This window comes from Pseudopipra pipra, chromosome 1 (genome assembly GCF_036250125.1).
Source record: "Pseudopipra pipra isolate bDixPip1 chromosome 1, bDixPip1.hap1, whole genome shotgun sequence".
NCBI classification, from domain to species: domain Eukaryota; kingdom Metazoa; phylum Chordata; class Aves; order Passeriformes; family Pipridae; genus Pseudopipra; species Pseudopipra pipra.
The window spans coordinates 114,432,212-114,459,882 of NC_087549.1; the positions used below are offsets into that span (position 1 = coordinate 114,432,212).

General features: G+C 37.0%; 1 protein-coding gene across 8 annotated transcripts in view; it reads right to left on the bottom strand.

Moving 5' to 3' along the window:
- The window catches only part of RBMS3 (RNA binding motif single stranded interacting protein 3), a 767,181-nt gene that overhangs the window by 83,459 nt on the left and 656,051 nt on the right, over positions 1 to 27,671 (bottom strand). For all 8 annotated transcript variants that reach the window (XM_064672487.1, XM_064672497.1, XM_064672475.1 and 5 more), the window contains one exon: positions 7,831 to 7,937. In XM_064672487.1, coding sequence (XP_064528557.1) covers positions 7,831 to 7,937 — 107 coding nt within the window. The remainder of the gene's footprint in view (positions 1 to 7,830; positions 7,938 to 27,671) is intronic.

A 27,671-nucleotide genomic window follows, 5' to 3' on the forward strand; every position in this document is an offset into this window, starting at 1 on the left:
GACTGCTGCTTTAGGAAAGTATTTGTCAGATAAATCTTCTATGAAGGAACAACTGAACCACATAATTTTTATGCCACTCAGTCAGATAATGGATATGCACTAAGCTATTGAATGAAAATCTTGCACCTCAATATTTCAATATGCAATCCTTTAAAGTAATCAAAAAAAGGGATAGCTGCTATCAGTTCCATACGTAATGGAAATAAAGATCCTTCTTAATGACTACTGGTCTGTTCAGAAAGTCAGGTGACATAGAAATAAAACAGCTTGTTTAAAATATCATGTTTTTAAAAAGACTATTTAAACCACGAATTTACTTATCTCTGATACTTAAGACAAAGGAATGAAAATTTTTGCTATTTTTCTGCATTTTTCTAACTATTGACATCAGTAAACAAAGAGATTCTAAGAACAAGAGACTCAGTCTGAACCTTTTTAAAATTTTAACTCTTTGCTTCAATAAAGAGCAGGAAATATCAAAAAGCCTCTGGAAGGCAAGGGTTCCCCAGAAAGTTTGAAGGCCTTTGTTCAACACTTCACAGTGAAAAATTTTCCATGGGCAAAGACAAGGTGTTCCGTTTCTTGGTGGTTTTTTTTCACCTCTCTGTTATATTTTGAACATAAATGAGCACATTTGCCTCATTAAAAAGACTCTTAGACCATCACATTTGCATTTCTTATGTAAATTGGATTTGTAAATCTCTCAAAGAAATTATTAAGTTATGGAGTGATTATTAAAAAAATGATCACACCTTCAATATCGTGTGAAACAAGGTGGGTTCATTATTTCTCTTCCAAATCTCTGTGACATCTCACAAGAAGAACATTTATGAGTGCAGTATCTGTCTTCCAGCAAGCATAAATACCCATAAATGACCATTTTGTTCTGTGCATCTTCGGTGCACCTCAGCCTCTTTTGTGTTGCTGGGAAGCAGCTTACATTAACAACTTCACCATCACATCACCACCTACTCTCAGTGTACATGTCTTTCCAACTCTGGCAGCAAAAATTCACCATAATATCAACTGGCTACAGAGATGTGCTATGCCTCTTCCTCAGAGGTGTGACTTCCACATTATCTCCTCGAACCTGTCCTGGTCAGTCTATACCTAGTGCTGGAGCACCTGCACAAGGCAAGGCTGCTGCCACCACAGAATTTCATATTGTGCTAAAGGCCACAGTCCCATTAGAAAAAAATTGGAGAGGCCTACAAATTAAAAAGGGGTGAAATCCATGGATGTGGTGGGATTTCCAAGCAGAAGACCCCTTGGATTTCTCCTCCTTAGGGTGAGATTTGGAAAGGTAAGGTAGTAGAAAGATAAGGCAGAACTTGGAAACACCATCTCAAGACTATTTGGGTGTGGCGGCCCTACATTGGAGACTGGAGAGAAGCTGACAGACTTAGTTCAGGTGAGCCCCAGGGTGACTGCCAGCAGGAGGGAGCCTCTGCATTTCGCTGTGGCAATTACGCAGAATTACCTGTTTTGTGAAACATTTGCATGGAATTTCTACACTCAGACTCAAGGGATTTCTGTGATGAACTGATGTGGGAGTTAGACCAGAAGACAACTCTCTCTTCCCCATCTCCTCTGACTCATACCTTCGTCGTTTCACAGGAGGACTGCCATCCCAGGGGAATGGATGTGCCCTTGGCTATTACAGCCGAATCAATTGAAATTTCAACACTCAGATTCCTGTACTTGTTTTGTTACCATTGCTAATATCTGCCAGGCATCACAACACAAGCATCTCTTGTGCTCTGACAGCAGATACTCTGAAACACTTGGAAGAAAGAAGAGGGAATAGGGTGAAGAAATCATCAACCCAAATGAGATTCATTTAAAATACTAATTTTATAAAATAAGCTCAGTCACAAGTAAAGTCAACTTGGCAGAATTCCTTCCTTCGATTATTTAAACAGTTCTGTCAGAAATATTCCACATTATTAGAAATATTTTTTAATTCAATTCTGAATAAACCCCTGTACCTTTCCTTTTTAGAGAAAGATAAATCTGGAATGTAAATGTGACATCTCTTGGATATATAGATGTACATGAAAGAAATGGAGCATTTCCCAGTAATGTGTGCTCCTTAAGCTGCTGCAAGTTCTGAGAAAAAAAAAGGTGGTTGTGGAGAGAAAAATATATAACACTGATGTCATACTTGAGAAGTGATTCACGAACCTCAGAAGGTCAAAGGCTGCACTGATAGACACAATGACAAGTTCATATACCTAAATGAATGACAAGAAACTCTTTTGCCGTACAGAACTGGAATGGAAGTCTGACCTACACACCTTCTGTTCTTTGGGTCGAGTCACTTTGTTCCCACTTCAATTTATCTGATCAGTTAAAACATAAGTGCTGAAGTCTACAAATTTTGAAAAGAGAAAGAAAAAAGAAAAGAGGACATATGTAATACAACATAATTATTCTGTTTCCATGGCCCGCTCATACATTTAACCTTGCCATCTTCAGGTCTATGAACCATTCACTTCTGGGGATCCAGCACATCCATTTTGCCATAAGTCTGACCCAGTGTTATATCAGCTGTGGATTACAGTCACAACCGCACACTAGATGTGTGTGCTACAGTGAGTTGGGAAGACTTCCAGGGATGGCTTGCAGCACTACTGAAAATGGCAGCCCACGTGTTGGGGACACAGCAGAAAAAGGTATGTCCTTTCCCCCTTTCTATAACATCTGTTTGTTCTGCCTAAGAAAACACTGTTGTAGGAGCAGAATTCGGAGGAAAACCCAACTACAGAAAAATCTCCAGGGCAAATGGCATGACATTTTTCACCACAGAAGGAAATTCAAAGCCAAAATGAAAACTAAGAAAATTCATCTCTGAGAACAGGTACAGTGATGATTCTATTTTAACCAAACCACGGCCCTTATTAAGAGTAAAACCAGTCCCTTATAAAATCCTGATTTCAGTAACAGTGATTTCATAGGTCATTAGTTAAAAATATTACTATGTGCTTTATAAGCTCAAAATCCAACCATTTAAACTGGTCTTTGGGTTTTGAGCCACTAAGGTGCCTTTTCAAAATGTTGCCCACAATGACAGAGTCTTGTGTTTTGAAGAATATTTAACTCATTGCTTTGCACCTTTTCACTTATTGGTTAGTTATCTTTTTTACTAAACTAAGTTTTTGTGGAAAATAAGCATGTGAAGTGCCAATATTTAACTTACATGCATGCTAAATATATGTAGTAAATGACTTTGTGGGTGGTTTACATATGAGGGTACTACTGCTTATCTGGACAGAACTGGAAATTGCCTCTCACAGTAAAGAAAAGTTATTTGTCTAGGTATAAAATATATCAGCCCTAGACACTGAGGATTATGGAGCACAACTAAGTAGTACCTATCTCCTTGGAAGCATATAAACAATCTATGTCTGAGTTACAAATGGGCCTGCCACAGAACTACTAATCATTTCTAAATGCATGCTGCTGGTAAAGAAGGGACAACTGGCACCAGGAACAACTGCTTTTGCCCTTCGCTGGTACTGACTTTAAAAAATTCAGGAAGTCTCTTAAATTACCCATTTTTTATGTTTTTCTCTCTAAATTACTGTTTGCATTAGGCAAAGTTGTAATAAGCAGCAGATAAAAAGAGAAACTGTTAACAAAAGCAACATTCCCGAACTACTGGGTCATCTTATTTTTCTAAGAAAGAATTAAAATCATGTTTAATTCTTTAGATATTCCACCAACTGGTCTTGAAAGAAAACAACGGAGAAATGAGGAAAGAAGGAAGAGAAGAAAGGAGAGGAAAGAAGGGTAGCCTTTTGATTATTTAGAAACAAAAAATGCAATCCAGATTATAGAAGCAAAAAAACAATCAATAGAAGAATAATTGGTAGCAATTACTAAATATCATTATAGACATCAGACCAAATTCAATGGCAAGCGGGTTGCATTCAGTGGTGCATCTCATTGTTGTGGTATATGCACCCTGTAATGGTGATATTCTCTTACAAGAAAGACAATAAAAATATTTTAATTGTCTAAATTTTACAGAAACTAGTAAATGAAATACCAAAGACTTCAAAATATTATGGTTCTAAAAAAACTCTTAATCACTCTGGGCTAACCAGATATAGAAAGGCTACAATTTCCAGAACTGTAAACTGTAAACTGTAAACTTTGGGTAGATTTCTCCCTTTCTACAAGATAACTTTCAAACAAACTCTCTCTTAAATACACGTATCAAAAAACGTATTTCTGAATAACCAAAACAAAGCTTCAGTAAATCTGCAATAGAAGATTATCTTGCAAAATTTATGTTCAGGCTTTTAATCCAATCTGATCTCAATTTGTGACTACACTTAATTCCCTGGGTGCATTTGCAGCTAAATGAACATTTTTCGGGAGCTATGTCACCCACCTCTAGACTTGTCAATTGCAATTTAGAGGTAAATTAAATCAAATATTTTACAGACAGAATTTGAATATGATTATCCTCTCTCACCATCTCAATATGATCTTGTCAGGACAAGTTTCAAAACAGAGTGATGAATTAAACCAGGGTGACATATGAGAAACTAGCCTGAAAAAAAATTACTGACCTCTGTGCAGAAATTATGTCAGCAAATATTTCCAGCATTTGCAGGTTTCACTGTACATTTATTGCACTTCTATGTTAGATGTCTAACTTGAAAGCCTTGTACAAAACCATCGCTAAATCCAAACTCTTGGCTCCTTAGTCCAGAACTGGTCAGCCATCACAAATCCTTAGTTAAATCTCTCAGTAAATCTGCTGAGCATTTCCCGGGACTTCAAGCAAGAGAGGAAGGTCAAGAACTAGAAAGTGCTATTCAAGATCTGGCATTCTTCCCTGGTTGCAACTGGCCAAATAACCAAGCACCAAACCCACCCACTCCCACCCCCCTAAAAAGCCCTAGAGAAATTCATTGTACTCCTAAAGACTTGACTTTAAAAAGGAAGCCAATTTAACAGCCAGTTAAAGTATTTCTATATGGCTGTGAAGAAATCTATAAAGATGTATATGATAAGAATAAGATTTTCTATTGCATTCTGCAATATGACCTGAAAACTTTACCAAAAAAAAGAAAGTAATCCTGTTTTATAAAATTCCACAGAAGCTCTTCATAAAAGAGAGTAAAACCTCGGAGAACAGCGTGGTCAGAGAGAACACTACAGCAAACCTGCTTCTCCCCACTGAATCTTCTGCCATTCCCTCCCTACAGCAGAGTACTGGGCACAGTTGTCTGTCTCTATTTTGCATGCTCAAGTTTGAGGCAAGTGACAGAATGGCTGGCGTAATTTCTCTCGGATCTGCCCTTTCGACAAATAATCCTCATGCACGCCTAATGTTTTAGAAATGCCCTTCACGCAAGTATTCAAGAATGCAAAGCCAAAATACATCTGGATGTAGATACCACAGGATTTGGCCAGGGTGGAAATACTAAGGGAGTAATCTCTTGGATGCTATTTCAATACTTTTCTTTGGGGAAGAAACAGAGAAAAAGTAGAGGTGAGGGGAATATTTCCAGATACCATTTGTAATCGGAACCATGACACTTGTCATATATCAATTATTTCTCACTACTCACTGCCTGTTCTTCTTAAGAGAAATTAAAACTGACAGGAGTAATTGTAGGAAGGTTACCTGAATGCTGCTACATAGAGAACAACTGAATGATACATCATGCTTAGAGTAAGATTATTAAAGGACAAAGAGTTAGAAAAACCCTATTGCATATAAAATAGAAGAGTAATTATACAAAAAAATTTCACATTGGAGATATGAAGATTAACAACAGTGGGGAAGAAATCCAAGAAATTAGTAACCCTAAAAGAGAATATGTATCCTTGTCTTTGACACTCTGAGTAGTAAATATCTAATGTGCAACAAAGTATTAACCAGATGTTAGTTAACAGAGAAAATCTAGTCTGAAATATTTCTGAGTTTGTATCTTTACAATTTTTCCACATTTGTACATTATACCATGACAACAGCTCTGTAGTTGACTGTGATCAACAATAAGGAATGACATCTCCCAGCACTGAAAATTAATTTTTAAGTGTTGGTACTATAAGCACACCAACCACACCTTGCCTCTAGCTCACCATGATATTACTGTGCTTAACAGGTAACACTCCACTAGCAGCAAATGAACTATGCAGGATATAATAAGCTGATGCCTAGAGGCCACAGGCATAATGGTGGCTTGCTGGCTTTAACTTTATATTCTCTTTTTTCATTGATTTGAACTGAAGGAAAAAGAGAAGACTGGAGATAATAGCTATGATGGTATTTACTGTTTAAGCAGGGATTTAGAGGTCTTTAAAATACGGATTGTTGACCTTATTGAGGGTTTATTATTGTCTCCTATATATATATACCTTTGTTTTTTCAAGCTCTGTTTACCCTGACCTGAGTCTACTGCTTGAAGTACTTCTTGGTCACTTGTTCCTCAGCAGACCCTTAATGTGACAAACCATAATGGCTCCTGAGAAGACATCTCCATTTCTTGAGACATACAGCACAAGAGACTGCAATGAACCTTTGGAGACTTCTGCAATCTCCTAGAGCAAACGTGTCTGCTGCACTGAGATTTTCAGCCCACGGAGCTAAAAATGGATCATTGCCATTGGAACAGGGTACAGTAACCACCTTGGTGGTGGGAGAAATTTGTACGCTTTCAAACTGCCTTTCTGTTTGTTTTAGGAGCTCATCAATTGTGTTAGGGTATGTATGTCATAAACTAATGGTCTGAAAACTATCAGCTAGCAAAATCAAATCATTACAAAAAAGCAGAAATCATCTAGTAATCCTCATATAACTTAGAAATACCAATTATATTTTTTTAATTTCCTTGTAAAATTGAAGCAAAACCCACCAAAAACCCCACAAATAAACAAACAAACAAATCAACCAACCAGAATTCTCCCCCACCAGCTTGTATTCTTGTGGGTCACAATTGAGCAATATACTTTTTTTCCTTAAAGTCTCAATCATAAATACAAAGAATAGTTGTTTAGGATAGAAATACTTGTAAGTCCTTCAGCCTTCATAGCTATCACCATGTATAAGAAGGGACTATGACCAGGTCTACCTTATTTATCTTTATTCTATAATTAAATTCCAAAATAGTAAACAAACTCCTGAAGAGTTAAATAATTTTCTTTCCTCTTTCAGTCGCATCTGGGGACACTTCACATACAAGAACACAGAAAAGAAACTCCAGTAACAGACTATTTGCAGCATAGCAGAAAGCAACTACTAGATTATTTTAAAACTTTGTACACATGATGTAGCTGAGACTATTGTAAACCATTTTGTCTTGAACAGAATGAAGAGCTCAGCCCAAATAAGCTTGCAAAAAACTTTTACATGGACCCTACATGTGGATGTGTAAGTACATCTCTCCTTTTTGGAACAGCCCACCTATTTCCTAATAATCTTTTATCACCAGGAACTAGACGGAGAAAATAACACTGTTCATTTGCTTCAGTGCAAATTGATTTGATTTGTAAAAGGTACACCACAGGTGCTGATTGGCACACCAGTAAGAGAATACTCGGCTCAGGTCCGGCTGTAGACAGAGCGCTCACGGTGGGACCAGGCTGTGCACAGTTCCACACCAAACTTGGAAATTTTCCTTTCCTGTAACTTACACTCCACACATTATCATAAACCTTCATCTCCCCACTGCCTACAAAGCTTTTTCTGTATGAAACTGTTGTATTTGGTGTGCAATCTGATTTCTTCGTAGCCCTGAAAGGTAGACCTCCAGGTCTGTAGCTGACTTCTGCCAAACCCCAGGAAAATAATTGCCGCGTGGCACTTACCTCTCCTTCTCTGGGCCACGGCCTTCCATTCTGTGTGTATTTGCTTTGATTCTGGCGCTTCTTTTGCCCTCCATCAGCAAATTTGCACAGCAAAGGCTCAGTGGGGGCTGTGAAGACAAGAAATCCAGTCTATATTAGCATCCCCCCCAAAGAAAGTGATTATACCAGCAACAGTAGTGCTTTGTAATACTGATCTTTTGAAGTAAAATCTTGCCTTCTGCAGATATTTTTTGCCTCTTTTAGCCTTGACTCCAGTGGCAGCTGTTCTTATTAACTAAGCTTCAAAAAATATATACTGGCAGCCCTTAAAAGAATTTAGCAAATATTGTTGAAAAAATAATCAGCCTACGCAAAATGGTAAATTGCTGTAGTGGAATAGTATAGTCAGGCATTAGTTCCAACTAAGTTAGACACGTATTCATGACCAGCATTAGTGCAAGGATAAACACCGCTTTACTAAAGCAGCTTTCTGTTTTTATTGTAAAAACTTTGCAAGAACCTGTTTAAGGAATAAGTGTTCTCACTATTTCAGTGTTTCTCAGCACCCAAACCTTTAAAAATTTGAATAAACAGAACAGAATAGAGACTTTTGCCAAGCACAATCCAATTAGCTTTCTTTTCCTTTTAACTCCTCTTTTAAATAAGTTGGCAGTTGGCAGCTGAGGAAACCTTTTTCCTCTCCAAGTGAGATCTGAAGTGTGTGAATACAATAGGGAGGTGAGGGGAACCTGAGAAAGAAAGGATATTCACAGTGCTGCACACCCAAAAAGGCAGCCCACAAAAGGGCCCTGTAGTGAAGAAATCACCACACATCAAATGGGTACAACAGGAAGGGAACTTGGTGTCTTGGGATCTTTTTCCATCCAGTTTATAACAGCCTCCTAAAATATTTTTTTAGTGTAATTAGCATGCTGGTGGGTAGCTTGTCGTTGCTGCTTCATCCCTAGAAAAGGGGTCAAATTCTACCCACTTCGTTAGGTGTATGTGACGGTTGTCCTTTGTTGCCTATGTCAACAGAGAAGCAAACCAATATCAGCTTGGTTGAAAGAAATCTAAAACTGATGTGTAACCTCTGAATCTTTTCAGGAATTTTTGGGTTCCCAGGCAGGATAAGTCTGTAACTAATTAACCAGGGGGTTTGATGGAAAAAAACAAGAAATGTGGTTTTTTCCTCCTCATTTCCTGTTTCTGAGAGGCTAGAAATGTTGAAAGAATACAACTGCAGAGATATGAAGAAAACATTGTGGTAGGGGGTTTAATTAAGTTGTTGACTTATTTATTTGTAATAAAAATTATGATTTGGTCAAGGGATAAATTCATGTAGTATTAAAACAAGCTAATCTCCCCAACCTCCTAATTACAGACAGTTCAAAATGGGTCAGAAAGCATAGATTTGTGATCACCCAAAAACTGCAACCAAGAAGCCATGCATGTAGAGAATCTCACATCAAAAAACCAATTTTTCATTGGAACAGCATCACTTTGGCTACTTCTGAAGCTATAACAGCTTTGTTTTTTCATTACCATTTTATCAGGCTAGTAATTTCCAAGGTCACTAGAAACTGAACTGCAGGGAACAATCCATTATTGGCAGAAAGCTTGACTCTGTGACCCCAGAGGTCTTTCCCCACCTCCGACTTCGATTATTGTATCAGATTTTGGTAGAAGCAATGCTCAACCAATCATCCTAAATTTAAAATAATGAAGGTTTAAAAGCATCCAGGTGGCTACGGAGATTTTTTCTGCAGATGATGAGATCTTACAGGGCTGATTGCCCCGCACTTTTACCAGTTTTACTCCACAGCACGATGCTGCACGATTTCAGAGTGGTTATGCAGAGTTCACTTTGATGTGACTGTGAGGGAGGAGCAGGTGCTTAGCCAGCATTAAAGAAAGACCAATTAAACATCACAGCTGAAGCTTCAAAAGTTTTTTGTTTTAAGCACTGAAGAACTACCAAGCAACATATAATGCCATTAGAAGGACCATGTAAAAACCATCTGCACACTGGATATTTATACATGCCATGATCATCTGCTAATGTACACATGTGGTATTAGCCCATATACTGTGATGTGGTTAAACAAGCTAGGAAATCACATATTTTACTACACATCCTCTCTATATATTAGCCAACCACAAATAGGAAGTTGTTGCCATTTCCGGAATTCTCACTATCCAGCATTACCATCTGACAACCTCATATTTATTAATTAGCGGATTCCTAAAGTTGATTGAGATTTAATAGAACTGCCAAACAACTTTATTAGCCCCATCTAGAAAAAATTTGAAAAACATTTTAAAGACTTTTCAGGAGTTTGGAAAGAAGGTGGAAGAGACAGTGGTACCATGCTCTGCACGGGCAAGTTTCTGCATGGGAGGTCATACTCCTCTAGAGCAAACTGAGGGGAATTCTGTGGAAAAAGTTAGTCTGTGTTGATCAACATTAAAAGAGACAAAAAATTCCAACCAAAATATTTTGACAGGAAGATAGAACCCAGATAAGATGGTTTTGGGTTGAGGGTTTTAGTTTTTGGTTTTGGGGGGTTTGTTTGTTTTTCCTAAACACAGGTATTGTAGCATCAAGAAAGACAGAAAATTGTCTTAATAACTCTGTATTGGTTTACACCTGGAAACAACTACCAAGCTCAAAATATATAAAAAAAATCAAATTAATAATCTCTTCTTTCAGGACACAAGGTAGAGTGTAACAGTTACTATAAAGAGCACATCCCATTCCACCATGTGAGTAAAACTATTTCTAAGTAGAATTCTTTTTAATGGTTTCATTAAATTTCCAAAGTGCTTTAAAAAAATAAATTTACTTCAGACGAGAAAAAGATCACAATTAGCTACTATGGTTATCAATTTGAAAAGAAAATATTTAGGAACTAGTAGAATGATATCAATATTAGATGAATAATAATGATAGATTGCAGTAGAAGTGGTATATTTTACCCCCAAATACTTCTGAAGGAGAGGAAGGAAAATTGGGAATATTTTAAACTTTCCTGTTTTTTCTTTTCCATTTCACACATACTCTTCAATTTATGGACTGTATTTTTACTTTTCTCCTTTTCTTCTGTATGAACACACTGACTGAAAAAAAAATGCCTATGCCCCTGCCTTATTTCTCACCTTTTGTACTGCTGGCTTAACAGAAAATGTAATTTGTATATCTGTAGATGTTCACATTTTGAAGCGATAAGCGTATCTTTTTATATGGTTCTTGACATCCTCTAAGTTTTGAGCATATGTGGTATTTTGAAGCATATCTGGAAAATCTACTGTTGCTATTTTCCTGTCAGAAAAGTGAGAATTGATTCACTTGAAACAAATTTCAGGCTATTCCAGCCTGATAAACTCTTCAAGATAGAAGGCACCGCTCTTTCTTTGACTTCTACCTGACAGTAACAAACACAAATATCAAGAATGAATAACAGCTGTAACCTGAACAAGGTTCATTAAGCCATAACCCATTTTTCAAGGAGAAGATTTAAATGCTTGCTGTAGTTCCCATCCAAAGCCTGCTCTAGTTAATAAGACATAAATAGCCCTGAACTTGGCTTTGAGTCCTGAGAAGGAAGCGGGATCAAATTGATAGTGCTTCTAAACAGCATTTGCCAAGATACTCAGGACTGCCTTAGGAGAAGGCAGTAGTTAAAATTTAGTGTTTAAATTCTGTTCCCATGGAAGTCAATGGCTAAACCTCTATCTCTCTTCAGTCAGGCCTTGAATTTACTCTAAGAGTTCAGTGGAGGTGAAAGAGAGAGACTGGCTTTATGTCAATCAAGCCTGTCGATATTGTTAGAGTTCCCTCAGGAGATCAGCTTCTCATGCTCTGCTACTTTAGATGGACAGATTGTGCAGACAAACAGTACAGAACTGCCAAAAGGCTGTTAATATCACCAAAAGCAACACTGGTATTTAAAATAGCCCAAAACCTTTAGAAGGAAGACGATGGGGATAACAGTGCCCCCTTCTCAAATCTTGCAGCCTCTAAGAAATGTTCCAACTCATGAAGTGAACTTCAATTAAACTGGAAAATTCAACAACAACAACAACAAAAAAGCAAACTTCTAACTAATTCTGAATACATAATTTCCTTTTTCCTTCATTCATTGGAAGGGAGATATATTTGAGCTTCTACATATGCAAAAATGTATATATTCATGAGCATGTGCTTCATAAAGGAAGATGAAAGCTGTCATTTGTCAGTGAATCTTTTTCATTATTTCAGGTGCTCTGAAACTTCTAATGTTTTATGAGTTACTGAGAAAAGCTTGTTCTCCACAGTTTCTGATTCAGTCATATAGCATCACCTGTCCAGCAATGGCAAGAATTACATATATAAAAAGAAACAACAAGAACATTTTTATGCATTATATCTGCTTTTACTATGAATATTTTTGAAGACAGAGTATTTTTTAGCATGTCAGGAAGAGTTTAATCTCTTCATATTTTACAAGAATGAAAGTAACATTTTCAGTAGACAGCCTAGTAACATGTGCATTGTGAACATTCATGTGGGTCTTCAGACAGATCTATTTTGTTAATGTGAAGAAAAATGATGAGAAAGTCATTGGCATGTCAATGAATGGTCAGTGCATGGTCAATGATCTTTTTCAAAGCATGTTTTAATGAGAAAGTTGGATTAATTTCTTTTTCAGCCTTGGCAAATCCTCCTCCACAATAAAAAAACTAAGCATAGTAATAACTGAGTTCACAATTACAAAAAGCATACAAATTGATCAAGCTCTGATAACTATTTTTCTTCCTAACTGCCTTCCAAATTTTAACTATCTTGATAACATTTTCATGTACAAATCACACAGAACAACTGATTGAAAGACCCATGCAAGAACTAACCTCTTTGTCTCCTACAGATCTATCATTTGTAGTCTTTAAGAAAAACTTCACTCTATGGTAACATCAAAGCCATTTTGTGAGGAGACCTGTTTACTCATACAGTATTTCAGAGGGCTCAGATGCATGTACCCAGCAGGACTAAGGTCTTCCTGGGTCCTTCAGAGCTTATTTACAAAATGAATTTTGCTGTTGTTAGCTTTGAAAATATAAAAGTTCCAGGACTCCATCAACAGAGTGACTCTCTGCTCTAGTGAGTCCGCTGGCTTCTAGGAAAGTTCTATCACGCAATACTTATTCATCCCAAAGCTGTAAATAAATGAAACTCAAATTCAAGGAAGATTATAAAACAAAACCCTAGCTATTCTGCTCTTGGGAAATGAAGAATTACAAAAGATGGTACGTGGCACAAAAGGATAAAAGGACATGTAAGGATAAAGTATTAGCTTAGTAAGGAAACCATGAGAAATGAAGCAAATAAACACTTCATCCTGCCCCACATGAAGTTGTTGAAGGACAGAATAGAACAATACATACAGAAGTCCATGATACAGAATGTGATGTCACAGGACAGACCCTAACATATACAAGAACCAGTGCTTTTAATGCAGGTCAAGCAATATATGGCACATTTCCTAGAATCACAGAACCATATCCTGAGAAGGGACCCACAAGGATCGTCAAGTCCAATTCCTGGCCCTGCACAGGACCTCAACATTCACACCATGTGCCTGAGAGTGTTGTCCAAACACTTCTTGAACTCTGCCAGGCTTAGTGCTGTGCCCAATTCCCTGAGAAGCCTGTTCCCCGGCCTAACCATCCTCTGGGGGAAAAATCTTCTCCTAATATCCAGCCTAAACCTTCCCCATCACAGCTTCATGCCATTCCCTTGAGTCCTGTCACTGGTCACCAGAGAGAAGAGATCAATGTCTGCCCCTCCACATTCCCTCGTGAGGAATTTGTAGACTGCTACGATGTTTCCCCTCAGTCTCCTCTTCTCGAGGCTGAACAAGCCAAGTGACCTCAGCCTCATATGGCTTCCCCTTTAGGTCCTTCACCATCTTTGTACGTTTGTTCAGTAGGTTTACAGTTAAACTGAAATACATGATATTCACTGGACGTGTACAGCTGATTATGAAAGCAAAAAAAGGAGTTACCACTGCATTTTAGTGTCTACAACACTATTGTTTTCATATAAGAGAAAAGGATGCCAAAGCAACAAATATAATGCAAACATCTATTTGGCTAAGCAAGTTAAAAAAAGGGGTTTACTTCTGATAAACTGTACTATAGCTTAACTAATTACCTCTATTTCAACTCTTTGTCTTAAGAAACAGGAAGCAATCCTGTCATCTCCTTGTATAATAATTATTTACAAAGAGCAAGAATACATTAGAAAAGAAAAATAAATCTTAAAGGAGAAATAATGTGTTAAGCATAAAGTTAGTGCTTCTATCCTGTGAAACAGAAATTACTCAGAGCAGGTAGAACAAGTAACCATATGTGTATGTTGGAGAAACAGCACACCAACTTTGAAGTGTGGTCCAGATTTTGTTGCATGCAATCCAAACACTCAAGCTACTACATAGAAAAGTTACGCTTAATCATATTGTTGCAGAAACACCCACAAATATTTGTTAGAGCAGATCAGCAACTAAGGTTGCCTTTCCATGAGAAACTGCAACACTCATTTTACTGTTTGGTTTTGTCTAAAAAACTATTTTCCTTTTAAAATTCTCACCGGAAGAGCAGATTGGGAGTGCCTGATTCTGGCCTATTATAATGCTCCATTCCAATGCTGCTGATAAGGAGAAACTGTTATAATTGTTATAGAAACAGGTGCCTCAATGTGGTATGGAAACTTAAATCAAAGTAGCAAAACTGAAATTAAAACAGTGTTGAAATGTTGTAATATAATCGCATATTTTTATTTTAACAAACTCCATTTTTCAAACAATTCTAGTGCTGGTCTCTGTTGGAGACCATGAATGCCTGACAAGCAAATGCAGAACAGAATTAAGAAGTTTATTATTTAACTTTATTAACTATTAACTAATTAAATAACAAACACACTGCACTTTAACACTGGATTCTGTCTTTATTTTAAACGAAAGGCCTGAATCAGAGCTCACAGAAATTAAGACATTCTCACTGAATCCAAAGCCACTCTACTAAACCCAAATTTAAATTTGATGTAACTGTGAGTAAGAGTAGATCCTGGCCCATGAGTTGTGCTAGAGAAACCAGCTTCCTCAAACTTGATGATACAGCAAAATTCTGCCCTATTGGAGGTCCCCAGGGTAATGCTGAAAAATAGCAGCTGTAGTTCATCCTTTGCACCCAATGCTATGACAGCTCTTCACAACCTTTAACTACTGGGTGAAAAGGAAGCTAAAGGAGTAAATTATTTCGCAGTTTTAAAATTTCTCCAAGAGCCTTTACATCAAAAGAGGAACGGAATGACTGTGCAACCAAACCAACTAGGTATGTTCATCAGTTTGCAGAAATCATTTCACACGCCCCAAGCTCAGGCCAGTGTTTTCCATGACTTTTGGACAGGATCTGTAATCAACTGAAATTTAGAGCACACTCTTTTAATGTGCCAGTTCTAATTACAAAACATAGAATTTGGCTGGGTTAATATCTCCTCCAAAAAACACTTTGATAGACTCCCTTGGATTCCTGCCTCACTGGAAAAGCCATGTACCAAAAAACTGAGACAGTATCATATTTTGAAGAGAATTATTTGATCCAAGTCTTGAAAGCACTTCACAATTATCTGTGAGATAGATAATAAATAATATTGAAACAAGTAGATACAAAATGGCTTTTTTGTTAAATAAGCAAGGTCTCTAACTTGCTTAATCAGCACTGTTAAAAAGTGAATGCTTAAGAAACCAACCCACCTTTCCATGTTTAAAGAATTTTTGTGTGGAACTTAAGTGCCACAGCTTCCCTGTAATTCTGTCATGCCAGAGTAACTAAGCAAGACACTGAAAAAAAAATAGTCTATACAGCCCTTCTCAAAACTATGTAAATTGTAGAATAAAGATTTACAATAATACAATTGTCCCCTATCAGGAGTTTCTTCCCATTGACAACAGCTGAAAAGAGTGAACAGTTTTTCAAAACAAAACAACCAAAATCCCAAAATTATGTTTCTTATGGTTTTCTATACATTTTGAAAATACTAATTACTGTCTGAGATTCTGACTTCTATGATTAAAAAAAAAAAAAAAAGGAAAGAAAAAGAAAAAAAGGCTTGCTTTTACCATTGTTATTATATTGACTCACTGCTGCAGAGGCTCATTGGAGTACATGTTTGGGTAGGAGTTGATTCCTCCAAATTAAATGAAAAAAAAAGCCGAACTTAAAATATATAAGTTGATGAGAACACTTTTAATACCTTCAATGGGTTGTGGCACAGGTTCCTAGACTATGACTTGACCTGGAACTAAATACAACAGCAATTATGTTGGAGTATCTCTTACAAACTTTGTTTTCATTTGCAGCACTTTTTTTTCCATGCAACCACTCACAAATTTCAAGTGCTGGTGTTTTATTGGGTCTTTAAACTTAAAGCTGCAATCCCTTCTTATTAATAACAACATGTAAAGAAAGGCAAGACAATGTCCACCCTGTCATCAGAACCAGTTTTCAGGAAAAAAAAATTACACAGTGATGTTGTGCTGTCTTACTGTGTTGCCTCTCATCCCAGAGAGGCATTAAAGCTTAAAGTTCATATATTGAGGCGGTGAGCTCTGAGTTGTTTCATGATTTTTAAAAAGTAGCACCCTGACTTTAGTGCATTTACTTCATCCTGGTATACCACCTGAATGCTCCTCTACCAATGCACACCAGCTGAGTGTGTGGTCCCAGGACTCCAATCTGCAAGCAGAAGTAGAGAAAATCTCACCCTCTAAATGTGGATCCAAACCCACTCTTTAAATCTCCCTCTGAGACTGCCCAATGAGCTTTCAGGAAAATTGTACCTCCTATACCTTTTTGTCCTCTCCCATCTCAGAAGTTATTTTGTTTGGATGAAAATGGAGATCTTGTATTTCTTACTGTTCAATTATTAAGGAACAGCAACAGAGTCGGCTTCATCTGAAAGGCTCAGCAATTTTTAAATGATCTCATGTACCATAATTTATAATGGAAAATCAGGTACAAATAGTGTGAGATGCTTTCTAGTTCCTCTCTAATGGAAATAAAATGAATTCCTGGTAATGGGTGACCCTACTTGCTTCTGTGGTCACTCATTTTACTTTTTAGTGTTCTCTTTAGTAGTCTCAGGAGAAAAGAGCAAATGCAAAGCTTTTATCTGAAGCTTCTTCTCAAAACAATAGCTCTCTGCTTCTGCTATAAAATCTATTTTTACTATTCTCATAAACAAATATTATTGATCACAGAGACTTTGCTATTATTCCCACTAAGAAAAATGTACTTGCACTGACAGTCCAGAGATAAAATTGTTAGAATTTATGCAGTACAAAGAACTAATTCTCATGCTGTTCATAAAAGGTTATTTCATGTAGCCATTTAAGGATTTTTTAATATGTAGTATGCAATTTACGTAAATTTATTTTATTATTTATTTATTAGTTTTTATTATGTATTTATTTAGATAAACCAGAACTTTATCATCACATCATTTGTCTGTATCAACTAGAACTAACACCAGAGAAAAAAAAATCTCTTCCAACATATGTTTTCAATATAAACAAGCAAACCAGGCCAAATGTTTCATGTCAATACAATGATTTCTTTCCACCAACATAATGATAACTGCTGTAAACAGACATTTATTTTTTATAATTAAGGTTGAGTTTTGGCATTTGCTGTTCACGCTCCAACACATGTCCAGAAGAGCTTATGCAACACAGTGTTATACTCCATGAGTCAGTTATGACCATTAGCTTATTTAATTCACACATATGTGTTTAAATAATACTTTTTTTTTCCCAGTTAGGGAAAGACACATCTGTTGTGTCTTTGTGAATGGTCCCTGCAATAAAAAACCGGTCATATATGTAATGCTAACATTATTTGCAGCTCTATTCATAGCCTGTTAAAGAGTAGCAGTAGAAAACATAAAAAATGGGAAAAAATATTTCCCATTGTGTGTGGTCAAAGCAGTAACATGACCTTCTTGATATCACACTTGAAACAGTATATTCCTAAAAACACTGATTACTGTGGATGCATGAAACATTCCCGTGTAAATGGAAAAAAAAAAGCTAATTTTTAACCAGCTATCAATCTTCTAAACAGTTTAAAAATATTCAGAATTATTCAGATTTTTTTTTCTCTGCCTAATGAAAATCGTTTTATTTAAATCAGTTGTAACTAACACACATTCTAATAATGACTACTGGGTGCAGCAACAAATCTCCAGCCACTTATACTCTAAGGCATAGATAAGCCATATAATTTTGCCACTACTGTGAAGGAAAAGCCAAAGGGAAAATTATTTTTATGGTTATTGCCCTTCTTTCATTTTACTCTTCTGCATTCACTGAAAGGTATAAAGCGTATGCCCTAAAATGAGTGTGTTTGCTAAGAGCATTGCCAGCTTCCTCACTTCAGTGCAGGAACAACTTTAAAAAGTGGATTTGACTCTGACTGGTATAGGTTACACAGCAGAAACCATTTACAAGACAGCGACTGACTGGTTCTTAAAGGCAGGAGTCCATTTTGCTGTGGTAGAGAATATCCAAAATCACGCTAAAAAACCTGGACAGAATAATTAGTGTACCACAAAACCTCACTGCATGCTCTTACCATTTTCTTCTGTAAACAGGCCCAAAGAGAGGGAGGAAATATTTTAGAAACAACACATGACAGCAGAATATGGACTGCAGACTATGCAGCACCCATGGGACAGACCAATACCCCTCACAGCTCCAACTGGGTGCACCGGCTGCTCCTCATGGCAACTTCCAAGCACTGAGTCTGAAAGACACACATTTTTGGCTGCTACTGTGCTGAATGTCAACTGCTCCCCTCCTCAAGTGCCTGCAGGCAGGGAGCAAGTATGGCACTGGCATGTGCTAGAAAAGGACATAAACAAAAATGTACGTGGAAAAAAAATTGCTGAGTAACTCCCATTTTCTTGAAGGGCAAGAAGGCAGCAAGGCCCTGTAGCATACAACCAGCTGAAGCTCCTGCCAGGACATGGAGGCTTTGCAGCAGATTAAAGTCTCTTCCTTCAAGGCACAATTGTACCTGTGATTTCCACGACAGAAAACTGCATAGTGCTTTCACTGGGAATTTTCCACTAAACCACCTATTTATGATGACACTTTATCCAAGGGAAAGACAAAATGAAATTATAATCTTTTCCCAAGACAATGGAATATCTTACTCATACTTATCACTTTTCAAAAATGTGTTGATGATACCAACACTAAATCTAATGTGCTATGACATAAGAAAAATTCTATCCCTTGCAGCTTAAAAATCTTTTATTATCATCTGAGACAATATCCTAGAATATTAAATAGATAACATTAAACCCTTTGGAAATTTTCAAATGCAGAGCTCTCAGTTGAGGGTAGACAAGGAAGCAAACTTACATATTAGAGGCTGAGTGATAGCCTAATCCTTAACTCTGTGTAATACATCTCAGAGGTTGTAGGAAGGTCATACTAGATCCTGCTTTGCCATGCACCCAAAAATTACAAAAAGAATAGGATTTCAATGCTAAGATTGGCAAAGCAAAAGTCAGTCCTCTACTCTTTCAGTTAAAAATACTGGAATAATCAGAACAGGAGCAAGCTAAGCACAACAAGAAAGAATAGGTGAAAAGGAAAAAAAAGGTATAGAAATATGCAAAGCAAAACACTTTAAAAAAATTAAGGGAAAACCAGGAGAAGAACAGAGAGGAATGCTTCTGAATTGCCTTGAAAATGTTCTAGCTTCACAGAAAAGCAAATGCAATTCATGCCCTTCTCCATTTCTGGATGACAACAGGGGCCTTCACAAGCACAAAGACTGCAGCAAAAAAATAAATTCTAACTGCCTGAATGTCACTGCCTATAGCAAGCAGAATAACAGAAGTTTATAAAAAATGTAGTTTTATCTGAAAACAGAGAACGAAGACCTGTTCTGTTACACTTTGAGGAACCCACTAAGACTGTGCCTAGTCTCAGAGCAATTGTATGGCATCAAATCACTAATGGAACTGGGGAGACTGTTGAGTCTTCTCTACACAAAAAAACCCGGTCTCTCTTATCAAAGTCAGTTTAAAAGCTTATCTCAAAATCTGCAGATGAGCCAACAATTAGATGCCATGGGAAATACAATTAGAGATGACTACATAAAGATGAAAAAGCAAGGACCTCTCTTCCACATAAATTACATTATGAGAAATAGTAATAGTCTCTTATGCCAAAATCCAATCATTCTTTAAGGTTTTGTCCCCATTTCAGTGGGATCCTTCCTTGGCTTACAGGCATGTGGATGCAGCCCTGCTGGCATGATGAGTCTGTGTGCAACTCTATTCAAAGCATGATTACAACTCAACAGCAGTATCAAAGTACAGTCTGGCAAAAGCCGTTTCCAGCTGATGTGAAACAGCAATTTTCTTCAGAGCAAATTATTTCATGAATCAGCCAGCAGGGAGTGACAACATTCTGCTACCAGTGACTAAGTATATGACCTCTAGGTTGCAATTTCCATCAGCTTAAGAAGAGTCCATTGAAAACATGATCATATTTTTCACTCTACTGTTAACAGAGATGTTAATCTGGCTCTGTTTCCCTTTCTACTTTTTTTTTTTCTTTTTTTACTTTTTGCCAGCTTTATTGCTTGCAGTGTAGTATTTCCCTGGAGACAGAGAACAAAGTCTAGAACAGGTTGCTAATAAAAATTGAAGACAACACAGTAGAGTAAGAATTAAAGGGCAACAACTTTTCTACTTGCCTAGCAGAGACCTCATGCCTTTCTCCTGCCATGAGAAGGCAACTTAGTACTGAACCTTGCAAACTGATAAGAGACAAACATACTAAAGTGAGAGGGAAAAAACCTTTTTGAGAATGTTTACTGGTACACATCCAGAGACAGAGGAAAAATCCCAGTCCTGAATATGGTCAGAAGAGGTTTAAATGAAGGGTAAGGTAAAGACTGAGTAATGAAAACATGAACACTGCCCAAATTATCAAATGTTCTCCAAATGCTTCAGCTAGGATCGGCACACAAAATTTCTAGCTAAAGAAGCACAACAGACTGATGTTAGTATCAATGCTAGCGAATTAACACAACAGTAGAATACTGTACCGCCTTATGAGGCTTGATTGTAACAAAAAAACATGGTAGAAAGTGCTCTATTTATACCTTTAATAGATAGGTATTCTTAACTTTAATAGAAGTGTTGAGGAGAGGAATAACAGAACCCTAGGTTTTATTCAGCATCAGGATTCTGTTTGACTGTTGATTCTAACAGGAGCCAAAATCAATGGTTAAAAAAGCTGCCATTAAGCCACATTCGTTATTCCTATGCAGTACTGTTCCATTTCTTGGGTGGGGAGGACAAAGCCTCAGACTGTAAAACTCTGCTCTGAATTTAGAAGGACAAGCTTCTAATACTGATAACCAGTGATATTAACACTCCATGCCAAAGGGTGTAGGAATCTGTATTGAATAGGCCAGTATGGACTTGTCGGTGGAACAGAAGATGGAAAACGCAAGATTTTTTTGCCTCCACGTCTATCTGAGGTGTCCTGAGAACTGGCCTACTTGGAAATGTGCCATATGCTTAATGTAGATCTATCAAATTGTGCATTCAGTGGGACAGAGCCATATGAGATTTCCTGGAAACTTATTGGTCAGCTACATGGTATGTGCAAGGGTTTTTTAACTGTCCTGGAAGGAATATATTACCTGGCCTGAAATACAAGGACATGCGACATCAGATGCAACCACAGTGACTCAGGGCTCAGCCCAGTCTATTTGCAACAGACTGCTCTGGTCCTGGATAAGCAAAAATGAAAGTGCATTTGGGCAAGAGCTTTTTGCTTTTAGGGTGCCTATGTGCCAAACCAGAATAACATTACATGTTTCCTCTAGGAATGCTTGCTATACAATACTGAAAGAAAAATACAGTTATTTGAAATGGTCAATGCAGACCAAACTAGCTTGCTTTTATTATCTCATATTTACATTATGCAACATGTACTAGTGCTGCAGGATTAGGGTATAAGCATGCCTTTGTAGTTCTCAAGCTACCTCATGCCATGCTGCTTTAAGGTAACTTCAGCAGCCACTTTTTGCATACTTAAGATGGGAGTTTTTATGGTGCTCATCACAGACTTTGTAGACACTTTACAAGCACTAATGACTTCATTCTCCCAGTAGGTAGTGAATTATTTCCTTTGTTTCGCAAAGAGATGAGCTGCAGCATGGGGATAATGCAAGTTGTCCAGTGTCATACAGACACTGAGTACAGATCTCCTGGGTTCCTGTGTAGATTTATTCACGAGATAACCGTTCTCAAATAGCTCTGCCTAGCTGTGCTATTTTCTCAGCCCCATTTCCCACTTTACTCTATTTCGGGAAAAATCTCTTTCACCTATCCAAGTTTGCAATGACACCATCAGCTCACTAAAAGGCTTCGCTGGAAGACAGCTTGATCTACACTGCTCATGAAAATTGAGCTTGTAGTGATAGCAAGGACTGGATGCAATTATAGACGTACACACAGACACTTCTCTGTGCACGTTTGTGTCTCTGCACATAGCATTTATGCATATACATATATATTATCAAGTATCTGTAGAGAGTTATCAAATATAGAATGCCAGAACAGTCAAAGCGCAGTTATCTAAAGCTTCAAATAAACGTGTATTATTCACTGTAATATTTAGCTATTCCAGGCTAACACTCCTATCTATGTCCCTAGAGGGCAATGTCACCTAACAGGTTGTGCTCATGTCCCTGTCATCTCCATATGAAGTCAAAGATGATGTTATTGTGAAGACAGACAGAAGTAAGTCCGTACTTAATAAAATTTATTTGTTCAAATATAGACTTGTCCCTCTTTACTTTCAAGAAGTTTTGAAAGCTGATTTCAAGAACAGCTTGATTGTCCAAAATTTACCTCCTTTTACAAACCTCTGGGATTATCCCTATGTCAAATAGCGTAAGGCACACGTAAAGAGATGGTTCAAGGCACTAAGGCCTTAGAGAATAGCATGCAGAAATCTGAATGCCTGCACAAGGGAAACTTGAAGGAAAACAGAATGGTCATTTTCTTATCTGTGTTTATGGTCTTGCTGTTTCTCATTTATTGTTCTTTTTGCAAAGTTTCCTGTTGGCAAGGCACAAGTTTATTCTCAAGTCTCACTCCACATCTACTCTCAACGCTGTTCAGTTTGCATGCTATGGCTCTGATGACTCTGGTGTCCATAATTTCAATGGTCTCTTCTTGTTCAGGTGTGAAATGAAACCCCTCACTTCAATATCAATGTTCTACCTCTGAACAGAAAATGATGTTTGGGTCGTGAAGTTTCCCAGTAAAGTTGCTGACAGTATGACTGCAAGGGAAGCTGTGACTGTTCAACATCTTTTAAAAGTAGAACAAAAATTCCATGTAATTGCCTTATTGATGGATTCAGCAGCCTGAATTTAGCCTCTGAAATATAAAAATGAAGGCTTCTGTTGTTTGCTTCCTTTTTGTTTTAAATGATTGATAATTATTTCACAAATGTCTTCCCCTGACATTTGATTTGCTAGATAATACACAAACATACAGTTTCTAATGGGTTTTCTGGCCTTTTAACCTAATTTCTTTTCTCATTACTTTTCATTTTATTTCTAATTCCGATATAAAACCTATTTTCCAGAAGATTTTTGCATGATCTGAAACTTCCTCACTTTAATAACATACAGAGTCATATTTTAAAACAACTACAAAGCCAAGATCAATTATAGCAGAGAAGCATATTTTTAACTTTTCTCTTTCATGTTGAACTCCTTTGCGCATGTTCTCTCCAAGAAGGTCCCAAAATTATGATGGAAATGAATAATTATTTTGTGTATGTTAATCTTTTAAAAAATCTGCCATGTGCAAACATTTGAGTGAGGACAAAACAAGAGAGTTCAGCAAAAGAACACATATATTTTTCTGTCAAGCTACCAGCTGGCATAGTTATTCTATTGTAAAGATTTATTAGCTAATTAATGATTAGGTATAATACAGATTAAAAAATGAAAATGATATCTTTTACATTTTTATGACAGAAAAGGGAAATAACAGCTAAAACTTGAGAGACATATATGAGTGTGCACAAAAAAGAAAAAAGAAACGAAAAAAAAATCTCAATATTAAAGGAAGAGAAATAGTGAGTAAGAATTCCAGTACACTCACTAATTGCAGTGGCAGTGACTAATAAAGTCTGGTAATTTATTTGCTATAACAGCATTTACAATCTTTGGAAAAAAGCAGGTTTTAGTAGCAATTGTTCTGAATGTATCCTCAGGATTGTATTATTTACTTAAATTTCATCTGTGTGAAGAATTAAACTGCTTTTTTTGCTTTTCCTCAGCCGGTATAAATCTGCTGAAGTCAGCGGGACCTTGTGATTTTTGGTCTTTTGGCAGTCCAGGTTCACCAAGACAACTGCCTTTTGTGTCTTTTGATGGAATCCTACATGACTTGGAGGAAGACATAATCTCTTTTCCAGTCAAGATTGTCAATATGACATCTGTATATCATTCTTTACAAAGACTTACCAAGACTTCCTAGCACTACAGTAAACAAATTAAATGCATTTTTATATTGCTACACTATTCAAAAGATTGTTGCCTGCTCTAAGATTCAGAACAGAGGAAGTCTTCTGAAAAAGAAGTCTAAAGAGAACACATCCAATCTGCTATTTAACCTACTTTTCCCATTCTAAAGTGTTTTTTTTTGTTTTGGTTTGGTTTGGTTTGTTGTTTTTTTTTAAAGGTGTGGCTCTGGGTAGAAAGGATAACGCAAAAATGATCTTCGAGCAACAATACCTGTATTGTAAAATCCCAATTTATTCAGATGTCCTTTCCAGTGTAGTCTAAAGAAATAACCTGACATGCTAACACTCAGGTTTCTATTTAAGCAAAAAAAGAAAAAACAGAAGTCCTTAAGAAATAGCCTCTAAAAACATGTTTTTGACTCTTCTTCCTGAATTCCACTGACAAAAGTAATGAGTGAGGTGACAGGAAACCTGATATTAATTCTGCAAGTTCTAACTAGATGTGCAGGAGATCTAAGCCCAAGGAATAGAGCTCAAATACAGAGCAAATAGGCAATTATTCTGAGCAGAAAAATTCTGTGCCTGATGATGACTTGCCTGTCTCCATTCTCTGGTGTCAGTTCTACAGAGACTGTAATCGTCTATGCTGATGCCTGTATTCAATCTTAATGCCTGATACTGAGTGATGGGAAGCTGTAGGGATTCTTGCAAGATTCACTGTTAATGGGTTTAACTCAATTGGCATGTCTGCTGGGATATTTCATAAATACATAACCTATGCTATGTGATTGGAATAATTAAATAGAATCACGCAGAGCACACATCTCAACACGGCACTTATTGTTCTACAACTTTTGCAATCTTCAGCTTTACCTTAAGTCAGTAATTTTTTTTTTAAATAATAAATTCTGGTAAGAGGATATGGAGTGATTTCCCCTCCTTTGCATGCACTCATGCACACACACACAGTTCCCACCTTTGAGATCTGAGTCTCTGAAGGAATCCAGCTTTCAGAAAGCAAATTTTTGCCATATGATGGGATGGCCACAGTTCTTCTCTACTGTCTGTGTGGACCATTCTATAATACAGATTCAAGCTATACCCAGAAAATGAAAATTTCTGTCAGAAAGAAGATACAGATTTTGCATGAAAACTTTTTGAGAAAGAAAACTCTGCTGCAAATGTGCTTTTCAAGCAGCTTAAATCTATCCAGCTGTTTTTTCCCCCATTATTATTCTTCTGCCTCTTGGTCCTCTCTTTTCCAAATGCAACATCTGCTACCTTTGTTAGCATATGACATCCAAGAGGTTTATTTGTATGTAGGACCTCTCTATATGTAATGCAGTTGCTACAGTTTCTGACCTATCTGAACTCTATCATTTGCAGTCGACTACATTCATTGACATGAATGGACTTTCATGACACGGATCTCAGTGATGCACCAGTAGCCATTTTCTCAGTATTTGCCTCTCTTGCATTATTGTATTAAACAAAAAGGGGAAAGTGACATAGGGTCCACCCCATGGAAGGGTGTTCCAATTTACTGCGACAGATAATTCAGGCATGGTGACACCATGCATGGCTCCTTCCTCTAAACCTATCTTCTTTCTTTGTACAATCTTCCTAGTTTCTTCAAAATTAAGGAGGCATACTGAAAAAAATATATGTTCAGATGTACAGGACTATCACATGATGCAAAGTGTTCCCACTCAGTCTGTATGAGAGAATTCCATGGGTTTATTCAGTTTGCTAATGACCATCTTGCTGTAAAAACATGATAACGCAATCTTCATTTCCAATTCCATCAAAATGCATGGCTAAAAATTATTTTCTGAAAGCTGGATCTCATCAGATCTTCTCATAAGAGTTTATATGACTTTTCTGATGATCAATATGAACATGAGAACGCTGGTCCCAGGAACTGCACAAGGTAAGGCTGACAAGCAAGAAGCCTGCCAAATCAAACAAGGAGGATCATACAATTTCAGTTTTAAGATCAAACTGACAATGTGTTGCGTTTGTTTTTAATAGTCATGCTTAGTTAATTCCATCCAGTTATTAGTTGTTGAAACTTTAGTTTGAAATAAAAAAAATCATATTACAAAGTAATTTAACAATGGTTGTTACCAGTTAAGTCTTTTAGATGTGCAACTATGCAAATCCACCAAGACTATTCTGATTATATTTTCATTACTTGGATGAAACTGCTGATAGAACAATGAATTTAGATAATGTCATCTCCTACTTCATTTACAACTTGTATTTCAAAAAGAAATTGTGTGTAAGGTAACTTGTTCAACAGTTTCACTGTTCTTCATCTCAAATAGTTGCCATTTCAATTTTTTCCTCCTTGTTTAGTAAGGATACAAATACAGGACTGAGAATAAGCATGGAATCAAGAATGCAGTTTAGGACATTTGCCAGTACTGGTCCCATTTCCAAAGTACAGGCTCTCTGAAATGCGCATGCTTCAGTTTAGACATAGCCAGGACAGAAATACAGATCTAGATACAATAAAAGTTCCCATTTTTGGAGAACCATGAAAATGCACATATTTTACAAAACTTAAAGCATAAAACCAAAAATTGAAATATTCATCTCAATACTCTCTGTTGACTCCTTCCTCCAGTTGTCCTGAATAAGATATTTGAAGATTCTGGGCTCTTCAGTACTCTATCACATGGCAAGTTAAGAAAATGACCCTTTATCCTTACAACCTTGCTCTGGTGCATTTCATATCAGCTCTCACTTGGACACCTGATCGCATTTCCCACCAGTCCAGTTTTCCTTATTGCACTGAATGACCCCATGTTTGGTGTCATTGTATTTTCCATTACACTTATTTCTTGACTACCTAATTGGTTGACTTGAGTCTTACAACACTCAATAAGTCAAAAGTAAAAATCCTGACTAAAGATACCTTCATGTTTCAATGACCCTGATTACACTCATAGAACAATGCAGAGGAAAACCAACAAGAACAACAATGAACTCGCCCCCTAAAGGCATAAATGGACCATTTTATTCCTATAATACGATAACATACGGGGCTGAACATCCTATCATCACCCTCACCATTATTATGGGTTTGAATTACTGGGACACAAGGGAGTCTGCTGTACTGGGTTCCCTACAAGGAACAAACGAAGTGTTTACTACTGAAGTACAAAACTAGAAATAAAAGACACATAAGATGATATCCGGCACTGTTCTTTATGCACAGATAATGTAACTTGCCAGTTT